This window comes from Rhinolophus sinicus, chromosome 17, assembly GCF_057876585.1.
Source record: "Rhinolophus sinicus isolate RSI-liver-muscle chromosome 17, RSI-T2T, whole genome shotgun sequence".
Lineage (NCBI taxonomy): Eukaryota > Metazoa > Chordata > Mammalia > Chiroptera > Rhinolophidae > Rhinolophus > Rhinolophus sinicus.
The window spans coordinates 70,962,874-70,980,707 of NC_142517.1; the positions used below are offsets into that span (position 1 = coordinate 70,962,874).

A 17,834-nucleotide genomic window follows, 5' to 3' on the forward strand; every position below is an offset into this window, starting at 1 on the left:
AAAGATGATTTAATACCTGTCCTCCTCAAACTCTTCCATAACATTGAAGAACAGATAATACTCCCTAACTCATTTTATGAGGCCAACATTACCCTGATACCAAAACCTGGTAAAGATAACACAAAACAAGAAAATTACAGAACAATATCTCTGATGAATACAGATCCAAAAATCCTCAAAAGATTCTAGCAAATCAAATGCAACAATGCATTAAAAAAATTATATATCCCGACCAAGTGGGGCTGATCCCAGGGGCATAAGGATGGCTCAACATATGCAAATCCATCAATATGATACACCACATATACAAAATAAAGGACAAAAATCATATGATCATATCAATAGATGCAGAAAAAGCTTTTGACAAGACACAACATCCGTTTGTGATTAAAACACTTAATAAAATGGGTATAGAAGGAAAATACCTTAACATAATAAAGGCCATATATGACAAACTCTCAGCTAATATTATAATTAATGGTGAAAAACTGAAGCCCTTTGCTCTACATTCAGGAGCATAGCAGGGCTGTCCCCTATCACCTCTGCTCTTCAACATAGTATTGGAAGTCCTTGCCAGAGCAATCAGGCAAGAGAAAGGAATAAAAGTCATCCAAATAGAGAATAAAGAAGTTAAATTGTCACTTTTTGCAGATGACATGATGGTATATGTAGAAAACCCTAAAGACTCCACCAAAAAGCTATTAGAAACAATAAACGAATACCGTAAAGTTGCTGGATACAAAATCAATGTACAAAAATCTATTGCATTCCTATATACTAACAATGAAACCTCAGAAAAAGAAATAATAAAAAAAACAACTACTTTTGCAATTGCAACAAAAAGAATAAAATACCTAGGAATAAACTTAACCAAGGATGGGAAAGACCTATACACTAAAAACTGTAAGACATTTTTAAAAGAAATTGAAGAAGACACAAAGAAATGGAAAAGACATTCCGTGCTTATGGATTGGAAGAATCAACATAGTTAAAATGGCCATATTACCCAAAGCAATATACAGATTTAATGCATCCCCATCAAAATCCCTACGACTTTTTTTTTTTTTTTAAAGAAATAGAACAAAAGTCATCAGATTTGTATGGAACCACAAAAGACCACGACTAGCCAAAGCAATCCTAAGAAAAAAGAGCAATGCTGGAGGTATCACACTCCCCAACTTCAGCTTGTACTACAGAGCAACAATATTAAAAACAGTACCTTATTGGCAGAAAACCAGATACATAGACGAATGGAATAGAATCGAGAACCCAGAAATAAACCCATATAAATATGGACAGATAATTTTCAACAAAGAAGCCAAAACATACAATGGAGAAAAGACAGCCTCTTCAATAAATGGTGCTGGGAGAATTGGATAGCCACATGCAAAGAATGAAATTAGACTGCTATCTGTCACCGTGTACCAAAATTAACTCAAAATGGATCAAAGACTTAAGCATAAGACCTGACACAATAAAACGCATAGAAGAAAACATAGGTACTAAACTTATGGTCCTTGGGTTCAAAGAGGATTTTATGAATTTGACTTCAAAGTCAAGGGAAGTAAAAGCTAAAATAAATGAATGGGACTATATCAAACTAAAAGGCTTCTGCACAGCAAGAGAAACCATTGACAAAATAAAGAGGCAACCAACCAAATGAGAGATTTTTGCACACAAAGCCTCCGATAAGGGACTAATATCCAAAATATATAAGAAACTCATACAGCTCAACAACAAAAAAAACCCAAATAATCCAATTAAAAAATGGGCAGGGGACCTGAATAGACATTTCTCCAAAGAGGACATACAGATGGCCAATAGACTTATAAAAAGATGCTCAACATCACTAATCATCAGAGAAATGCAAATAAAAACCACAATGAGATATCACCTCATACCAGTAAGAGTGGCTGTCATCAAGGAGACAAACAAGTGTTGGAGAGGCTGTGGAAAAAAAGGAACCCTCATATACAGTGGGAATGCAGATTGGTGCAACTGCTATGGAAGGCAGAGTGGACATGCCTCAAAAAATTAAAAATAGTATTACCAAATGACCCAAATCCCTCTCCTGGGTATCTACCCAAAAAATCTGAAAACATTCATCCGTAAAGATATATGTTGTCCGATGTTCACTGCAGCTTTATTTATGGTGGCCAAGACATGGAAACAACCAAAGTGTCCTTTGATAGATGATTGGATAAAGAAATTGTGGTATATATACACAATGGAATACTATTGTGCCATAAGAAAAGATGAAATAGTGCCATTTGCGACAACATGGATGGATCTTGAGACTATAATGCTAAGTGAAATAAGTCAGACAGAAAAAGTCGAGAACCATATGATTTCACTGATATGTGATATATAAAACTGAAAACAACAAAGGAACAAGAGAAACAAATGAAGAAACAAAAACTCATAGACACAGACAATAGTTTAGTGGTTACTAGAAGGTCAGGGTGGGAGGAGGGTGGTAGATGAGGGTTAAAGGGATCAAATATATGGTGATGGAAGGAGAACTGACTCTGGGTGGTGAACACACAATGCAATATATATATATATGATGTATTACAGAATGGTACACCTGAAATCTATGTGACTTTACTAACACTTGTCACCCCAGTAAACGTTAATTAAAAAAAGAAAAAGAAACGGAGAGAAGGTAATAAATCCAGACCTGCTTGCCCTGGGCAGCTCTATGATTAGCATAGCCTTCACTCCATTCCCTATGTATTTTCCATTTGTTGACTTGTGTTTTCATTCTTTTTCATTACTAGAAATGGAAATCATTTTTCTTAGGACCAAGTAATTTAGGGTAAGCATTATTATCATCATTTTCTGGATGGGCTCAGAGAATTGACATGACAGACCCCAGGTGAAATTCATTTCTACCCAGAAAGGAGCTAGAACTTACACCTAGGATTCCTCCCTCCAAATGTGTTTGTCCCAAGCATGTTTGTGTGAATGCGGCATGTCCAGTGGCCTCTTTGGGACCCTTACCTATCTTATACTAAATATATGCATAGCCACTTTCATAAATCCCCCACAAACATGCTGTACTTCTTTTGCCCCCTGTTTCAGCAAATGGTACCACCATTCAGGTGTATGTATGAGACACCTGAATATCAATTTCAATTTTTCTCTCTCTATCACTCATACTATAATTGTCTTATATCAATTCTATTACCCAGTCATATCTGTTTTATGCCCAATGAATAAAATTTATCATTTTCTTTCTATTAATATATCTACCCAAACAACACTCTGTCTCCTCTCGGTACTGGGATTTCTCCACCCTTTGTTTCCCTTGTCCACCTTCACTTCATTCTCATGAAGTCAGAACGATCATTTGTAACACAAATATTATCAGGCTATGAATGTCATGCCATCATTTTATTGAAAATACTTCTGGGCCAGCCCGGTGGCTCAGGTGGTTAGAGCTCCGTGCTCCTAATTCCGAAGGCTGCCGGTTTGATTCCCCATGGGCCAGTGGGCTCTCAACCACAAGGTTGCCGGTTCAACTCCTTGAGTCCCGCAAGGGATGGTGGGCTCCGCCCCCTGCAACTAAGATTGAACACAGCACCTTAAGCTGAGCTGCCGCTGAGCTCCCAGATGGCTCAGTTGGTTGGAGTGCGTCCTCTCAACCACAAGGTTGCCGGCTGTGCCCCCTGCAACTAGCAACGGCAACTGGACCTGGAGCTGAGCTGCACCCTCCACAACTAAGACTGAAAGGACAACAACTTGAAGCTGAATGGCACCCTCCACAACTAAGATTGAAAGGACAACAACTTGGAAAAAAAAGGCCTGGAAGTACACACTGTTCCCCAATAAAGTCCTGTTAAAAAAAAAAAAAAAAGAAAATACTTCAATGTCTTCCCATGGTGTTTAGATAAAAATCAAAACCTCCAACATGGCTGAGAAGGTCTTGCATGATCTGCTCCTTATCATATCTCCCACTTCATCTCTTAATCTCTGTACCACATTCCTGCTGGCATTTTTCCATTGCCTCAAACACCACAAAGCTCTTCACACAAGCTGCTGCCTCTGTCTGGATCACTCACGAAACTTCCACTTCTAAATTCTTCAGACCTCATCTCAGGTATTACTTTCTCAGACACTTTCCCTGGCCTCTATTATATGCTCTCTCACAAGACCATTACAACTCTTATCACTTATCACTGTTGCAATTTTACATTTATTGGTGGAATTATTTGATCAATTTCTGCCTCCCTTACCAAGCAACAGCTCTTTCTGTTCAACCTTGTGTACTTAGTATCATGCTGAGCACATGGTTGGCACATAATACATATTTGTTATGCTTACCGTTTGTCTGAATGAGAAGGTTGTAGATTTTAGTCTGAATGCCCTCTGGAAACAAAGTAAAGCTGCACTCATACTTCCCACTGAGTGAGGGCGACATGTTTCTTAAGTGCAGAGTCCATCTTGACACATTCCCAGGAGTTTCTGTGAAAGCCACAAGTGACGTACAGGGAACCCCATTGGCACAATAGAAGCCATGCTGGGGATGATAAAGGGCAATGAGGTCCACCTTTTGGGTGATCTTGGACCATTGCATTTGTACCAAGGAGCCCTTCTTCTGTGTTTGGCAGGTCAGGTTGACATCAGAGCCAGGTAAAGCATAAATGTCCTCTCCTGCACTGAATGCTTCTTCCCATACTCCTGAAAAAGGAAGAACATGAGCCATCAGCATGCATGATTCACATGGAATGACTCTTAATTATAAACCTCGGTCACTGTGGTGAGGTGAGGGAGCAACTGAAGACTTTTCTCTGTGGCTGCCTTAGGTATTGGAGAGAGCTTGTGTTTGATACAGAGAAACAGGAGACTCAACACATATGAGGAGGCATTTACTTAAGTACACTAGAGGAACTTACTGACTTCTGAATATTTATTTCTTTGTCAGTTGGTCTATCCAAAAAATAATTTAAGATCTCTGACAACCTGTGAACAAAATTAAGACTATTTAAAATTGAAACTCACCAGCAAACTTACTATGGCAACTATTCTTACATTTAATACAATTGGTTTTTTTCGTTATGAATCAACAGCTGCATATAATACTCAAGTGGTATTGTCTAAAACTGCAAAAATATTTATAAACTGTGTATAGCGGTTTCTAAAAATACATGTTTACAAGAAGCTTTTACATATGTTGTCTTATTTAATCCTTCTCACATACTAATGAGCGATGTTAACACTGTCAAGGAGGAAACTGAGGCACAGATTAAGTGATTTGATCGAAGTCACACTTCAGTAAAAGAACATGAATTTGGCTGTTTACAGTCTGTGCTCTTTCTATAACCTCATAACTTCCAAACTGCTTCCCAATTTGGTTGAGAAGGGTAAGAAATTTGATATTCAGTATATGAGGATTGAAAGGGCGTTCATCTCCATGTATTTAGGGTTCATGAAGGGAGGAGGGGAGAAAATACCTCATGTAAAGATTCCACTAAAGATAAACCATTGGTCAGCATCATCTGTAATCAGTGCTTTGATTTATAAAAGGAGATTCTCTCCCATTAGCTCTCCGACCAAATGATACAGGCACTTAAAATATGCCAAGCATTGAGTCTTTGACATACCTTCAGTAGTGTAGGCCTCTGTTTTAGAATTGACATGGAATACTTTTACAGGACTGACACATTATTGGGACAAGTTCCACAGAAGCTCACAAAGGGAAAAGATAAAAAGATGACAAACAACTGAGAAGAAACAAGGCTCTCAAAGGTACTTGACAAACAGGAATTATTACACTTTTATGGATGCAAAAGTTTGGGTAGGCAGAGTTTAGAACAGTTCAACGTTGCTCCCTGCGAGCTCTGCTTTGCCTGATAATACACCTCTGATCCTATCTACAGCATTATATTCCAAAGTCTCCTTTGATTTAGAAATTCTCCTTAAATTCTTAGCCGCTATATCTGAAAAGCACAGTTAATTCTTAAGACACTCAGGGTTACTATAATGCCCTCATGCTGTGGGATACAAAACTAATCTTTCTTTCTGTAATTTGTAAATAGGCCTTTTAGGCACTGGATCCCACTGTCTTAAGGACCACTGTTTGTCTCCCAGTCCTACACCTACATATGCCTCATTAAAATTCAATGTATGTTCAACTCCCAAAGACATTAGTATTAGGAAGAGAAATGCTTATTATATCCAAAAGGAAAAAAAAAAAAAGGATACTTGAAAGAGAGAAAAAATTGAGCAAGGATCTCTGAGCACTGATGGCTTTGTGATTTATTTATTTTTTTGTTAGTATTCCAGAGTTGTTTTGGCTATCGTTTGGAGAGCATTTCATTTCCAAGAAGCAAAATTTCCCAATTACTCGAGATTTTCTTAAGAAGGAAATGGGTGAAAATGTCTCTGAGCAGTGGCACAAACCACCCATTCCCTTCTTGGTTTTAGTGTTCATTAGTAATCATTTCTAGACTCTAACAGCCCTCCCATAGCTGCCACTTAAATACATAACTGAAAATCTTAGTAACAATATGCCTTTGGTGCTCAATTTCAGCAGCAGTTACAGGTATTTTAAATGAACAGAGGCCCCACTTGCCCCCTAAAGCAGCCGATTTGACAAGAAAGGACAACTGGAAGACTTACCCCTGACAAAATGTATCTGGATGATGGAATAGACAGCACAGTATGTCCATTTTTTCTCCATCATCTCCTGAAGGCCTTACACCAGCATTTCCATCATGATCACTGAAGTCAATTGATGGCTTTAACTAGCAAACTCCAGCCACCCTGTTCGTGCTAAAGAACTCTGATTATACCACATGCCTGGGTCTGTTTATCACTTGGCCAGACCCCAGGAAATGAAACGTAGACAGGAAAGTAATGTGGTTCAGAGCTCAGTACAACCTTCAACAGAACAATGTTGAAATTGTTCTCTGAAATCTTGTGTATCACCTTTGTTCAAAAACTTTTCAGCATCGAAAGATTCTCTCTTTCAGGATCTTTGTGTCAGTCAAGCTGCTTCTAAACTCCAAGCAAAGGAAATCATGCAGAGCAGTTCATAATGTGCTTTTTATACATTTCTTTTCAAGAGCACAAAGTCATTTAACAAATGTGAGCTTAGTGTCTTTCATAATAGTTTTTCTATTCAATTTTAAAATGTTTTCTTTCCAGAATTGCTCCAGGGTGAAAGAACAAAGAATTAACACAATTTAATTTTAATAAAATCTGAAAACTAACAGAGGGGAGAATCAGCTAACAGACCAAATTTTATTGTCTCCCCTTTTGCAGGGAGACCTGCTTTTCCTTGGGGTGGAGACGTGAGGGCTCCTTTTCAACACCCCCCCCCCCCCCCCCCCCGCCTGGGATAGGCTGGAAGTCAGGCAGGGAAGTCTCCCACCCTGTTGGCTGGAGGTCTTTTTGGCTGATGGCAGATGAGCTTCTGCTTCAGCCAAAAACCATATCGAGCAAGGCTGAAACAATCAGAATCCAAAGGCAGAGAATCTCCCACCGCAGCTAGCTCCCAAGCCTGTTACATCCACCCAGTACTGCATTAACAGAGGAAGTGACTCCTGAGACATGATGACTATCACCTGCCAGAGACGACTGCATTGGCTTTCCAGTTTGGGATAAAATAGACCGTCTTCACCTCGCAACCTTAAGAAAACAAATGTTAGTTGGAGGACTACATCGTAAGTTTAATAAACAAAGAATAAAAATTTGGAAATATATGCATCTACATACAACCATATGAACAACTGGTGAAATATTCTGTGACCTTAATCTCGCTATTACGATTTAGCAGCACCTGGCAAACCTGAAGGCTTTGAGAAGGCTGAGCTCTGTTCCTGAGATGATTATTCTTTTGAGGTCAAGGGGAGATAATTTTCACCAGGTTGTCTTCATGTGTTATGTCATCATGTATCATGACATCATGTTATGTCACCAAGTATATACTGATCTGTCCTATGCAAGGAGTTGGGGGGACTATGGAGGATGCTAAGATAAAAGGCACCACCCCTGTCATTGAGTAGATTAGAATGTAGCGGGGAGAAGAGAGATTTGCATATGGTGAAACAGGGTTAACTGTCTTCCTGGATGTCCAGACTACCCAGTACACTACCACTGCAAATATCATGACAACTGTCAGACTTGCTCATTACTACTCAGTTAATGATGTTTCCTGCCAGAAGATGGAGTTACCTATTTGCTTGTCCAGGGCTCCCCAAACATTTATTCCCACCCACACCTCCATCTCCCCACTAAGTCTCAGATCACTGGAGGTGTTGGGTCAGGTGGGAATGATAGGGGTATTGCAGAGAGGGCGGAGGAGGTCAAAGTCTTTGATTGAAAGGCGGGAGACGTCACTTCTATTGATGCGTTCATCTCTTTCCTGTTCCTCCTAGAAATTCCAGTGATGGAGTATAGAGCCAAAAACAATTCAAGAGACACACATACTGGGAAGAGGCTGACCTGTAGGTTGGTGTCACGTTACAAGCCTGGGGAAGACATTTAGTGAGCTCACTCCACTTCTCGCAGTAAGAGGAATTTACCTAAGTGGAAACGAATCAAAATCTACATTTGTTGAATTCTCTAAGAACAACACCCTGCCCTCTTGACCCATTTAGAGGTCTCCTATCTCTTATTGCTTTAAAGTGAAGCAACTCTCAAAAGTAAATAAATAAATAAATAAATAAATAAATACCTCAAATTCAGAAAAAAAATGAAATTGTCATTTATTTTCCAGAGCTAGAGATTCACTTTTAATGGAATCCTTGCCTCTCACTGGGGTTGGGCTGCCCAAGGCACCCGTTTAGTGGCTGCTGGGCAAACCGGCCCTCTCTGGGTGTTATTCAGGGCCTAGTTCATGGTTCTTATATCTAGCAACCTCTGCGGCCTGGAGTTATCAGATTAGACTAGTTTTCCTTTGGGACCCACACAGGCTCTCAGAGAGCAATAATTTCAGATACGCACAGAGTATTAATTGAACTCTCCTGTAGCTGCAAGACCCAGGCGACAACCCCTCCATGGCTGTTTGCATGCAGCAGGTGGCAGCAACACCCCGCAGACCTCACTGCTATCCCAGATGATGAGAATTTTTGCTTCCACTGCTTTTCAATCCCAGCAGTATTTTCTAAAGGCCCTTTCAGCATGGGGATAGACATTCTCTATACTTAAAAATAACTCTTCTATGGAAGTCATGTCAATCTCTTCTATTATCCTGCCTGCTCACCAAATCCCAGTCGCACAGCATTTCTTCTAGTCTGCTGCATACAAAGAGAAAACAGAAGCAGTCAGTTTCACACACAAAAAGAAATCTTGAACTTCTTGAACTTCAGAGGCAAATTCAATTACTTACAAAGAGAAGCCAGGACACACATTATTTCTAGAGGCGAGCCATAATTGCGTGTTTTGGACAAACTCTTTATATGGTCCATCTAAACACCCTCAACGAGAAAGGGACATTTTCAGAAACAGGAAGTTGAACAAAATGGTACACTTAACTTTTGTCATTTTCACAGAGGTTAATAACTCAGATATTACTGATTTGTCTCGGACTCCATTCTTTAACTACTTGTACAAAAAAAAATTGTGGCGTGTTATACTTTTGCACGTGTTTCTTTCCCCAGATGTTTAAAACCCAAGACTCTTTCAGCTAATCAAAAAATATTTATTGAGTGCCAACTCTTAAAGGATTGTGAAGAGCCATAGTTCTAGGTAATTTTAAAACACAAATGATAAAACACATCTCTTGCCCTTTAGGCACTTAACTGTTTTGCTGGGGAGAAAACATCCCTGTGCACCAAGAGAGCTGAGTAACATAATACATAGAACGAAATGAGTAGACAGGACAGGGTTCTAGGAGAGGGGAGATCCCCTGGGGATCAAGTGGGCTAGGAACATCTGAAGTGTGGAATCTAAACTTGGTTTTATGTTATAGAAGTGAGTCTAGTGGAATCTATGAGGTGAGTCATCTAAGGCAGAGGAACCAGTAAGAACAAACACTTGGTAGTATTTAAGTTGAAGGCTAATTCAGTGATTTGGCTGTTATCATTGAGCAGAGATTTTATTGGGGGCTTGAGGCAGACAAAATTGTCCAAGGAGTCAGCTTAGATTGTGGAGGGCTTTGAATTTTAGGCGATACACTTTTTTTCCCTTATGTCACAAAGAATTATAGAATTTTGAATAAAAGAGTAACATATTTTAAAGTAAGATTTTAGAAGGAAGGATGAATGACGTGGACATGCATAGATTGAATAAAAAAAAGGGGAGAAAAGGGAGGCAGAAGACCTATTAGGGATTTTATATTTCTTTAGGCCCTGAGAATGAGAGCTACCTGATTGGCAGTGGTTATGACAAAGTGTGATGGGGGCATGGACATTACAAGAAAGGGGAAGTAAGCCTTGTTGTCTAGTTGGACATGGAATCAAAATCTCCTTTGAAGTTTTATGCATCAGCATCAGTAGAAAAGAAAAACTGTAATGGAGCTGGATTCATGTTGGAAGAACCACCTCACCCAAGGAGCAATTGTCAAAGGATCACTGAATTTTGGGCAGGAAGTGAGGGAGAACCTGTTAGGGGACAGCAGAGAGGCTCTGCCTAACACAAACCAAGTTCCTCCTTTTGGTTTTCACTCAAATTTTATGAGTTTTAAGAATTACCATTTAATGAAAGAGAAAGTGTTTCATGCGATTTTCAGCATACCAGTCTGTTTTATCACCATCATTTCCACCATGCTCAAATCCATCTGTTAAAGATGGGTTTTAATTTAATCCATTTTTCCAATGACAACATCAATGTCTGCTCATTACCAGAAAACATTTTAAAAGGTTAACAAAGAAAATAAAAATCAGCTGGAAACCTAACCACTTAAAGGAAACCAGTACTTATATTTTGTCTTACGTGTTTCTAGACTTTTACAAAAATACGTATATAGGAAGAAAATTGATTTTTACTATTTTTACCACATGTACTCTAATCTGTAGTTTTTTTCACTTCATAATATATTGTAGATATATAAACATTACAAAACAAAGACCAGTTTCTTTCTTTTAAAATGGTTGCCTAATATTTTATTGTATGGATGCATAGAAACATAATTTTTAAGTAAGATAAGTATAAAACTTCTACCTAATGTTTTACCTTAAGAAATACAAATATAAAATTCAATTGAATAATTATTTGTAGCAATCTTTGAATATTTCTTTTCACTGGCAAACTGAAATAAGAAGAGAGAGAGAGGGGGAGAGAAAGAGAGAGAGAGAGCTTGAAAGAGAGAGAGAGACAATGAGACTTTGATTTTGCCAAAGTGCTGGGAAGCTAATGACTCAATAAGTCAATAATGTTTTTTACAGAAATACATTTTTAAAACCATTAATATTTCTAGGGTTAAGTTAACACAGCCAGAATGAGAGGAAATATTTTAAATTCAACATTCTACCTACTTTCAAAACATTGAAATTTATTTACAATCTCTTCACATTCAGTGCAGAGAAGAGCACCTCGAAAAACTGAGAAATGTTGCAGTTGATTTTAGAGCTTAAAAAAGTGGTAGTAGGAGCCAAATCACATACTGTAATCCTTTTCTAGGCAGCTGCAAAAATATTCTTAACCACATTGTATTTTTACAACTGTAGATTCACACAGAGATACTGTGTTTCTATATTGGTGAAAACAATAGGCTAGGTAAATTCAACTGAGAACTAGATCTGACCTTTTAACATCCCCACCAACCCTTCCCTGCTCTTTTCCCAATAATTTCCTTTTAAATGAAGTTCTGAGTGTGAAAACAAAAGGGAGGGAGGAGAAGGGGGGAGGGGGGAGAGAGAGAGAGCGAGAGAGCGAGAGAGCGAGAGAGCGAGAGAGCGAGAGCGAGAGAGAGCGAGAGAGAGCGAGAGAGAGCGAGAGAGAGCGAGAGAGAGCGAGAGAGCGAGAGAGCGAGAGAGCGAGAGCGAGAGAGAGCGAGAGAGAGCGAGAGAGAGCGAGAGAGAGCGAGAGAGAGCGAGAGAGAGAGAGAGAGAGAGAGAGAGAGAGCGCTCCTGCGTGCTGGAGGGGGGTGGGGGAGAGCTCTTCAGTATTTGTTACTTTTCGCAATGGTATATGTAGCTCAGTACAACTTAAACTGTGATTAATAGCGTTTCCCTGGTAACTGAGAGCTAAACCAAATTCTTGGGGGAGGACCGTAACCGGGAAGGGAAATGAATAAGAAACTTAGTCCTCATTGCTGAATATCATTTTAAAATTATTGTTTTACATTTCTGGCTCAACACCATGTAATGAACATTATTTCATTTTATTTGGTGATTGAGGGTCCTACAGAGATCAGGGACATTTTTCTGAACTTCAGACCCCAGAGTGACTATATTAATATAGAGGATAGTTGTGAATAAAAACATACTTTCCTCCTCCAGAACGGAAGTCTTAACTTTTGAAAGATTTGTCTCTTGTGGAAGAGTTAAAAACAGAGGCATGAGCATGTTCACACAGGAAGGATGTCTGTTTTCTGCCAAGACTTATAGAACACTGGAGCTAGAAGGAACTGTACGGATCATCTAGTAAGAAAGAGACCAGAGACTTTTGTTCTGCGATGAAGAAAGTAAGCCCTGAGAGAAGTGTCTGGCCCAAGGTTCAAGAGTTGGTTATAAAGAATCCTACACTACTTGTTATATTGACTCTTATATTATACTACTAAGTTATTCAGCTTAACATATTCAATAGTTGAAACCAATCCTTCTTCAAATTCCAATGTCAATTGCTTCCAATATCTTGACAAATAAGAAACAAACTAGAAACCACACTTTTTTTTTTTAATTTCCATGACGTTTCTCTGTATTATCCTGTACTCATATGTCATGGAAGAAACAATAGTGAGTGATTTTTATGTATATATATATATATATTCGTTCAAGAAGTTTCTGTTTGTGTATTTGTTTGCTCACTTGCTTACTTTTCAATCTAATTTCCTGGAGGAATACTGACCAATTCTCTGGGTGAAACCACACACGCTATTTTTTTAATTGAAGGTGTTGAATTCACCTCATCCTGGTATGACATAACTCAGCATCAATTTACTTTATTTTCACAGTTATTTAGCCATTTATTATATATTTTTCCCCTTTGGTTTTGCTCAGAAAAGGCTCAGAGAAGTCCCGTTTACATCTCCAAACACTTCTCTCTTCTTTTTCTGGCCTCACTATTCTCAATACACACAACCCAGTCTGAATGGGGAAGCTGCTTTAATTACCCAACACCTACCTGAGAAGGCCATGTTTCTAGGAGGACTAGATGAAGATGCAAACAAATGAGCAACAGAAAACACTGTATGTGGAGAGTCCTCTTAAGCAAGCAAGAGGAAGACCCTCAAAGCTCTTGTTTCCCTAAAACAAAATCCTGCCTTGTTGCTTTGGAGAAAGTTAGAATCTCCTTGGAATTAGCAGCATTTGTATCAGTTTCACAGTCTAGTTATAGAACCACAGAACTTCAGAAGAATCAACCGCCTTATTTCATAAATGAAGAATCTGGGGCCAAGTGGAGAGAAAGGATAAATCTGAAGTTAGAGTTATTTATAGCATACATATTGAACTCAAAGATTTGGCTTTACCTTGGGCCACTTTTTTTTTGCCCTCCATAAAGATTAGTCATATCACAGATGTTGCTATTTACATGACCATGAGTAAAGGACAACTAAACCAGCCTGAAACGTGGGTGCTGGGTTGTCAAGTAGACTCGCTCCCCAGCAAAGTGGTCCAGCCCCACACAACCTTACTCAAATGTGTGCCTCTGTGACAGAAAATTGCCCAGAACAATGTATCAGACACTCTGACAGTTACTTGTGAGAGGTGCAAACTGCAAATGTCAATTCTGTAAATGTCTTAAGTTTAGAGAAATGTCCAAGTTCACACAGCTCTAGGGCACACACAGGCTTGAGCGGAACCCAACGTTTCACTGCAGCTTGCCTGCCGCTACCTGATCTGGTGGCCCCTGCTCTCTCTCCTCCCTCCCCAGCCTCACAGTCACTCACCAGAGTCCTGCCCGTCTTTCCTTTCTGCCCCTCAGGCTCGTTGTGTTCATTAAACCCCAGGGTCTTGGCATTTGCCAGTTTCTCTGCTTCAAATACTCTTCCAAAGCCTTGTTATATGACTGGATTATCTCATTCTGGGGTTGCTCAAGTGACCCCCCCTCTTTGAGGAGTTTCTTGAACCCCTAACTATCTCAGGGAGCCTCACCATGGATCTCTGTCACAGTAAGAGCTGTGTTTCCTTCCTGGCGCAGATCACTATGAAAAGTTAGGTTCCTTAATTTCTTGTTGGTAGATTGTCACTCTCCATTAGAATGTGAGCTCCATGAGGACCGGAACTTTTACATTAGTCACCTCCTATGCCTCCCCAAACATCCTCTCAACTGCCTTTTCACTCCAGCTTTTATGGAGGCAACTAGCTCCTCACATGTACAACCTGAAAGCACCTCTCTTTAGCTTCCCTGAATTCTTCTCCCTTTCTGTGGTGGCATCTTTGGGGCAGAGACACAGTGCTTCATCCTTTCTGACATATGCATGACCCCGGAAGTCCCAGGGAGTCAACATCCCATGGGGAAAACGTGACCAATGAGGAGCAGAAGCTGCTGCTTAAATCCCTTCTCTTTTGACACTCAAGTTGGTGATTCTAAGGTATGTTCTCCACGGCTCCTCAGTGGGTGCCCAGAAGGAGCCAGGCACTTGTATCCATTGTGTGAGCTGCCTAGTAATGAACCACGGCTTTCCCTCTTTGCTTGCTTTATTCTTTTCAATTTTCCATTCCTGTTCCAGAGAATATTATCCCAAGGTAACTGTAAGCAGGCCCTTACTGTAAACAGGCTTTAGTTTTGGGTGGAATACATGCTAAGGCTGTCTCCTTACTCACTGCTCTATCTCCAGACCCTAGAATGGTATTGGGCACATATAGATACTATATGAATATTTTTGGTGACACTCTCTTGACTAAGTAACGCCATTTCCCATCAAAAGGAACAATATAGCATGGTCATTTCACAACGTCTACAAAATTGAAATAATCTAATCGAATAGTTCTAAATACAGAGGGTGCCAACAAAATGTATATACATTTTAAGAAAAGAAAAATCTGTATTAAAATTGTAATACTCAATATATACCAATAACAAAAGATGAATACAAGTCATATGTGTACATTTTTTGGCACCCTCTATATAAGACATATTCTTTAATCTGATGAGCTTCTCAATAAACATTGGGCTCCATCTACATATCAGGCACTAGGATTGTTCTCAGAGACAAAGGTAAAGACTCTCCTCTCCCCTCATGTCACTTCAGCATTATCAGGGAGGGGGTGACCTCTTAAGCATGAGTAGCTCAAGGACCATCACAAATTAGGACTTTTAGATCCCCTGTGAAGTATGTAGGACTAAAAAAATTAGCATCTCATAAGATAGCAGACAATATGTACCTTGTCAAAGTGAATATAAAGTTTAAGACATTTCATGGTTGACTTGTCAAGGCTTAAATCAACTGTAGAAAATAAAGAAATCCTGTCACATGAGCCTTGGAATTCAATAATAGTACTTGAGATAGAAATAAGAGAGACAAATGTAACTCTATTAATGATAAGTTTTTTTTCTTTCTGATAGCCAGAGAGGTAAAGGGTATAATGCTGTAACTATGGGGAAATGAATATGATAAAATCTCAGTCTCTCACATATAGGCACCTACTATTTAAAAATATCAGAAAAGCCACAGTGCAACTTTTGCTGTCACTAGTAGCGTAGCGTTCACTGCAGTCATTGCTCTCTGAACTGCACTACTCCAGACTTGGTGAGCCAATTTCATCCCAGCAGAAAACAGAAGGCACACTCAGAAGTGATAATTGAGTAGAGTTTAACATAGACTTTATTTATAAAGGTGTGGTACAGGATAGAAGGAACAACACAGGATAGTTCTGAGGGCTAGCAGCACTGGGAAGCCATTGCCTTCCCCTGTTCTGAGGGGAAATGGAAGAGGGTCACCAGAGAGAGTAACGTGTAGGGAGAAGGCTTCCTGACAGAAACGTGGCCTCCAGTACAGAAGTGTAGACAAGGCATGGCTACTCCTCAGGTAGGGAGCTGGGGACACAAATATTTCCTTCCTCAGAAGGAGGAAGGAGAGTGATATTTATGTGCACCCATTTGCTGAAACCAGAGGTCAAGAGACCTTATTTATACAGTCCATACAGCCTGGCCCCCCAGGACAATGAGTATGATGGATCAGGAGGGACGAACAGATAATATACAGCATACTAGCTATGTGGTACTCAGTTATTGGAATCAAAAAGGCTACAAGCTTTCTTTGCTGGCCAACCTGTACCAGAGATGGGCTCTCCACTGAATGCCCAGCCTCCTGGTAAGGAGGCACATCAGAAACTACCAGTCAGAGAGTGTGCAGCAGGGTAATGGGTTGGAGCCAGCTGAGGATCCTTTTCGTCCGTGGAGAAGGGCTTAAAAAGATGCCACTTCCTCTGTCTTGTGCAGTATGAGGTATGTCCTATCGTGGGAAAGAGCTCCCCCTACTGGCAATGCCTGTAAGTGATTCTCATAAGAGATCTCATGGAAGAAAAGAGTTGAAATCAGGAGAGTTGTTTCATTTTGTTCCGCGTATGGAGTGACTAAGACATTCTTTGAGATGCTACCTACTGTAGAAAAGTGCTTAGTTCTTGCTTTTAAAGACAGGCGAAGGATCAGCACCCCTCACTTCCATTACATCCCTCATCTCCATGTATGTGAAGAGCATTTCCTGTGGAGACCAACTGTTACCACTTAATAGATCTCTTTTCATTAAGTCTCAACATTCCAGGTAGGACCACAGTTCCTTTAAGAAAAGATGAAATACTGTCATTTTCGACAACATGGATGGATCTGCTTAGTGAAATGAGTCAGATGGGAAAGGACAGAATTATATGATTTCACTCATGTGTAGGGTTATAAAACAAAAAGTAACAAACAAATAAACAAAAAAATCACATTGACACAGAAAACAGTATAGTGGTTACCAGAGGGGAAAGGAGGTGGGAGGAGGATGAAGAAGGTCAAGGAGTCAAATACATGGTGATGGAAAGATCATCACTAAATTTTGGGTGATGAGCACAAAATGCAATATACAGATGATTTATTATAATACTGTACATTTGAAACTTATATAATCTTATTAACCAATGCCACCCCAATAAATTTAATCAAAGAACAAAGCAACTGGACAAAAAAAGAAAAGAAAAGAAAAAAGAAAAAGAAAAAAGAGAGTGAGCACAGGCATCAGCTTGAAACCATAACTTGGGAAAATCCTTCGTTTTCTCCAACTCATCCTTTACCTTTATAATGTGGGAAAGAAGGCTGGTATGGGCATATCAGGCGATGGAAATACTCCTGTGATGAATTAGAATACTTGAGAATAAGAAAAAACAGAAACCGACTGGTTTCAAGGTGGGTAGCAGGACCCCATCACAAATTATGAATGAAGACTTTTTCATGAATGTCTATCCAGACTGACTATACCACATGGTGATGAACGGTGAATGTCTGTGTAGGATCTGTGTGGACCCCGACATTGGTCATCATGATTTGTACTAAATGCATTGGCCAGAGATATTGGAGACTATGGGTTTTAAAACCATAATTTCTTATGTAGGGATTAAATGGTGTAACATATTGTATTAGTTTCTACTGCTGTAACAAATTACCACAAATGTGGTGGCTTAAAAATAACAGAAATTTATTCTCTCACTGTTCTGGAGACAAGTCCAAAATCAAGGTGCCAGCCGGGCTGTTCTTCCTCTGAAGACTTTAGGGGACAAACTCTTCATTGACTCTTCAACTTC

At 39.6% G+C, this 17,834-nt stretch overlaps 1 protein-coding gene across 2 annotated transcripts in view; it reads right to left on the reverse strand.

Moving 5' to 3' along the window:
* Positions 1-6,808, reverse strand: part of CD96 (CD96 molecule) — a 90,381-nt gene extending 83,573 nt beyond the window's left edge. The window contains exons 1-2 of one of the 2 annotated variants that reach the window (XM_019715190.3): positions 6,625-6,798; positions 4,327-4,683 (exon numbers count right to left, since the gene is read on the reverse strand). In XM_019715190.3, coding sequence (XP_019570749.3) covers positions 4,327-4,683; positions 6,625-6,688 — 421 coding nt within the window. In that variant the 5' untranslated portion in view covers positions 6,689-6,798. Of the gene's footprint in view, positions 1-4,326; positions 4,684-6,624 lie in introns of both variants that reach the window. The other variant, XM_074332170.2, reaches the window with a different exon arrangement.
* Between the last annotated feature and the right edge of the window lie 11,026 nt (positions 6,809-17,834).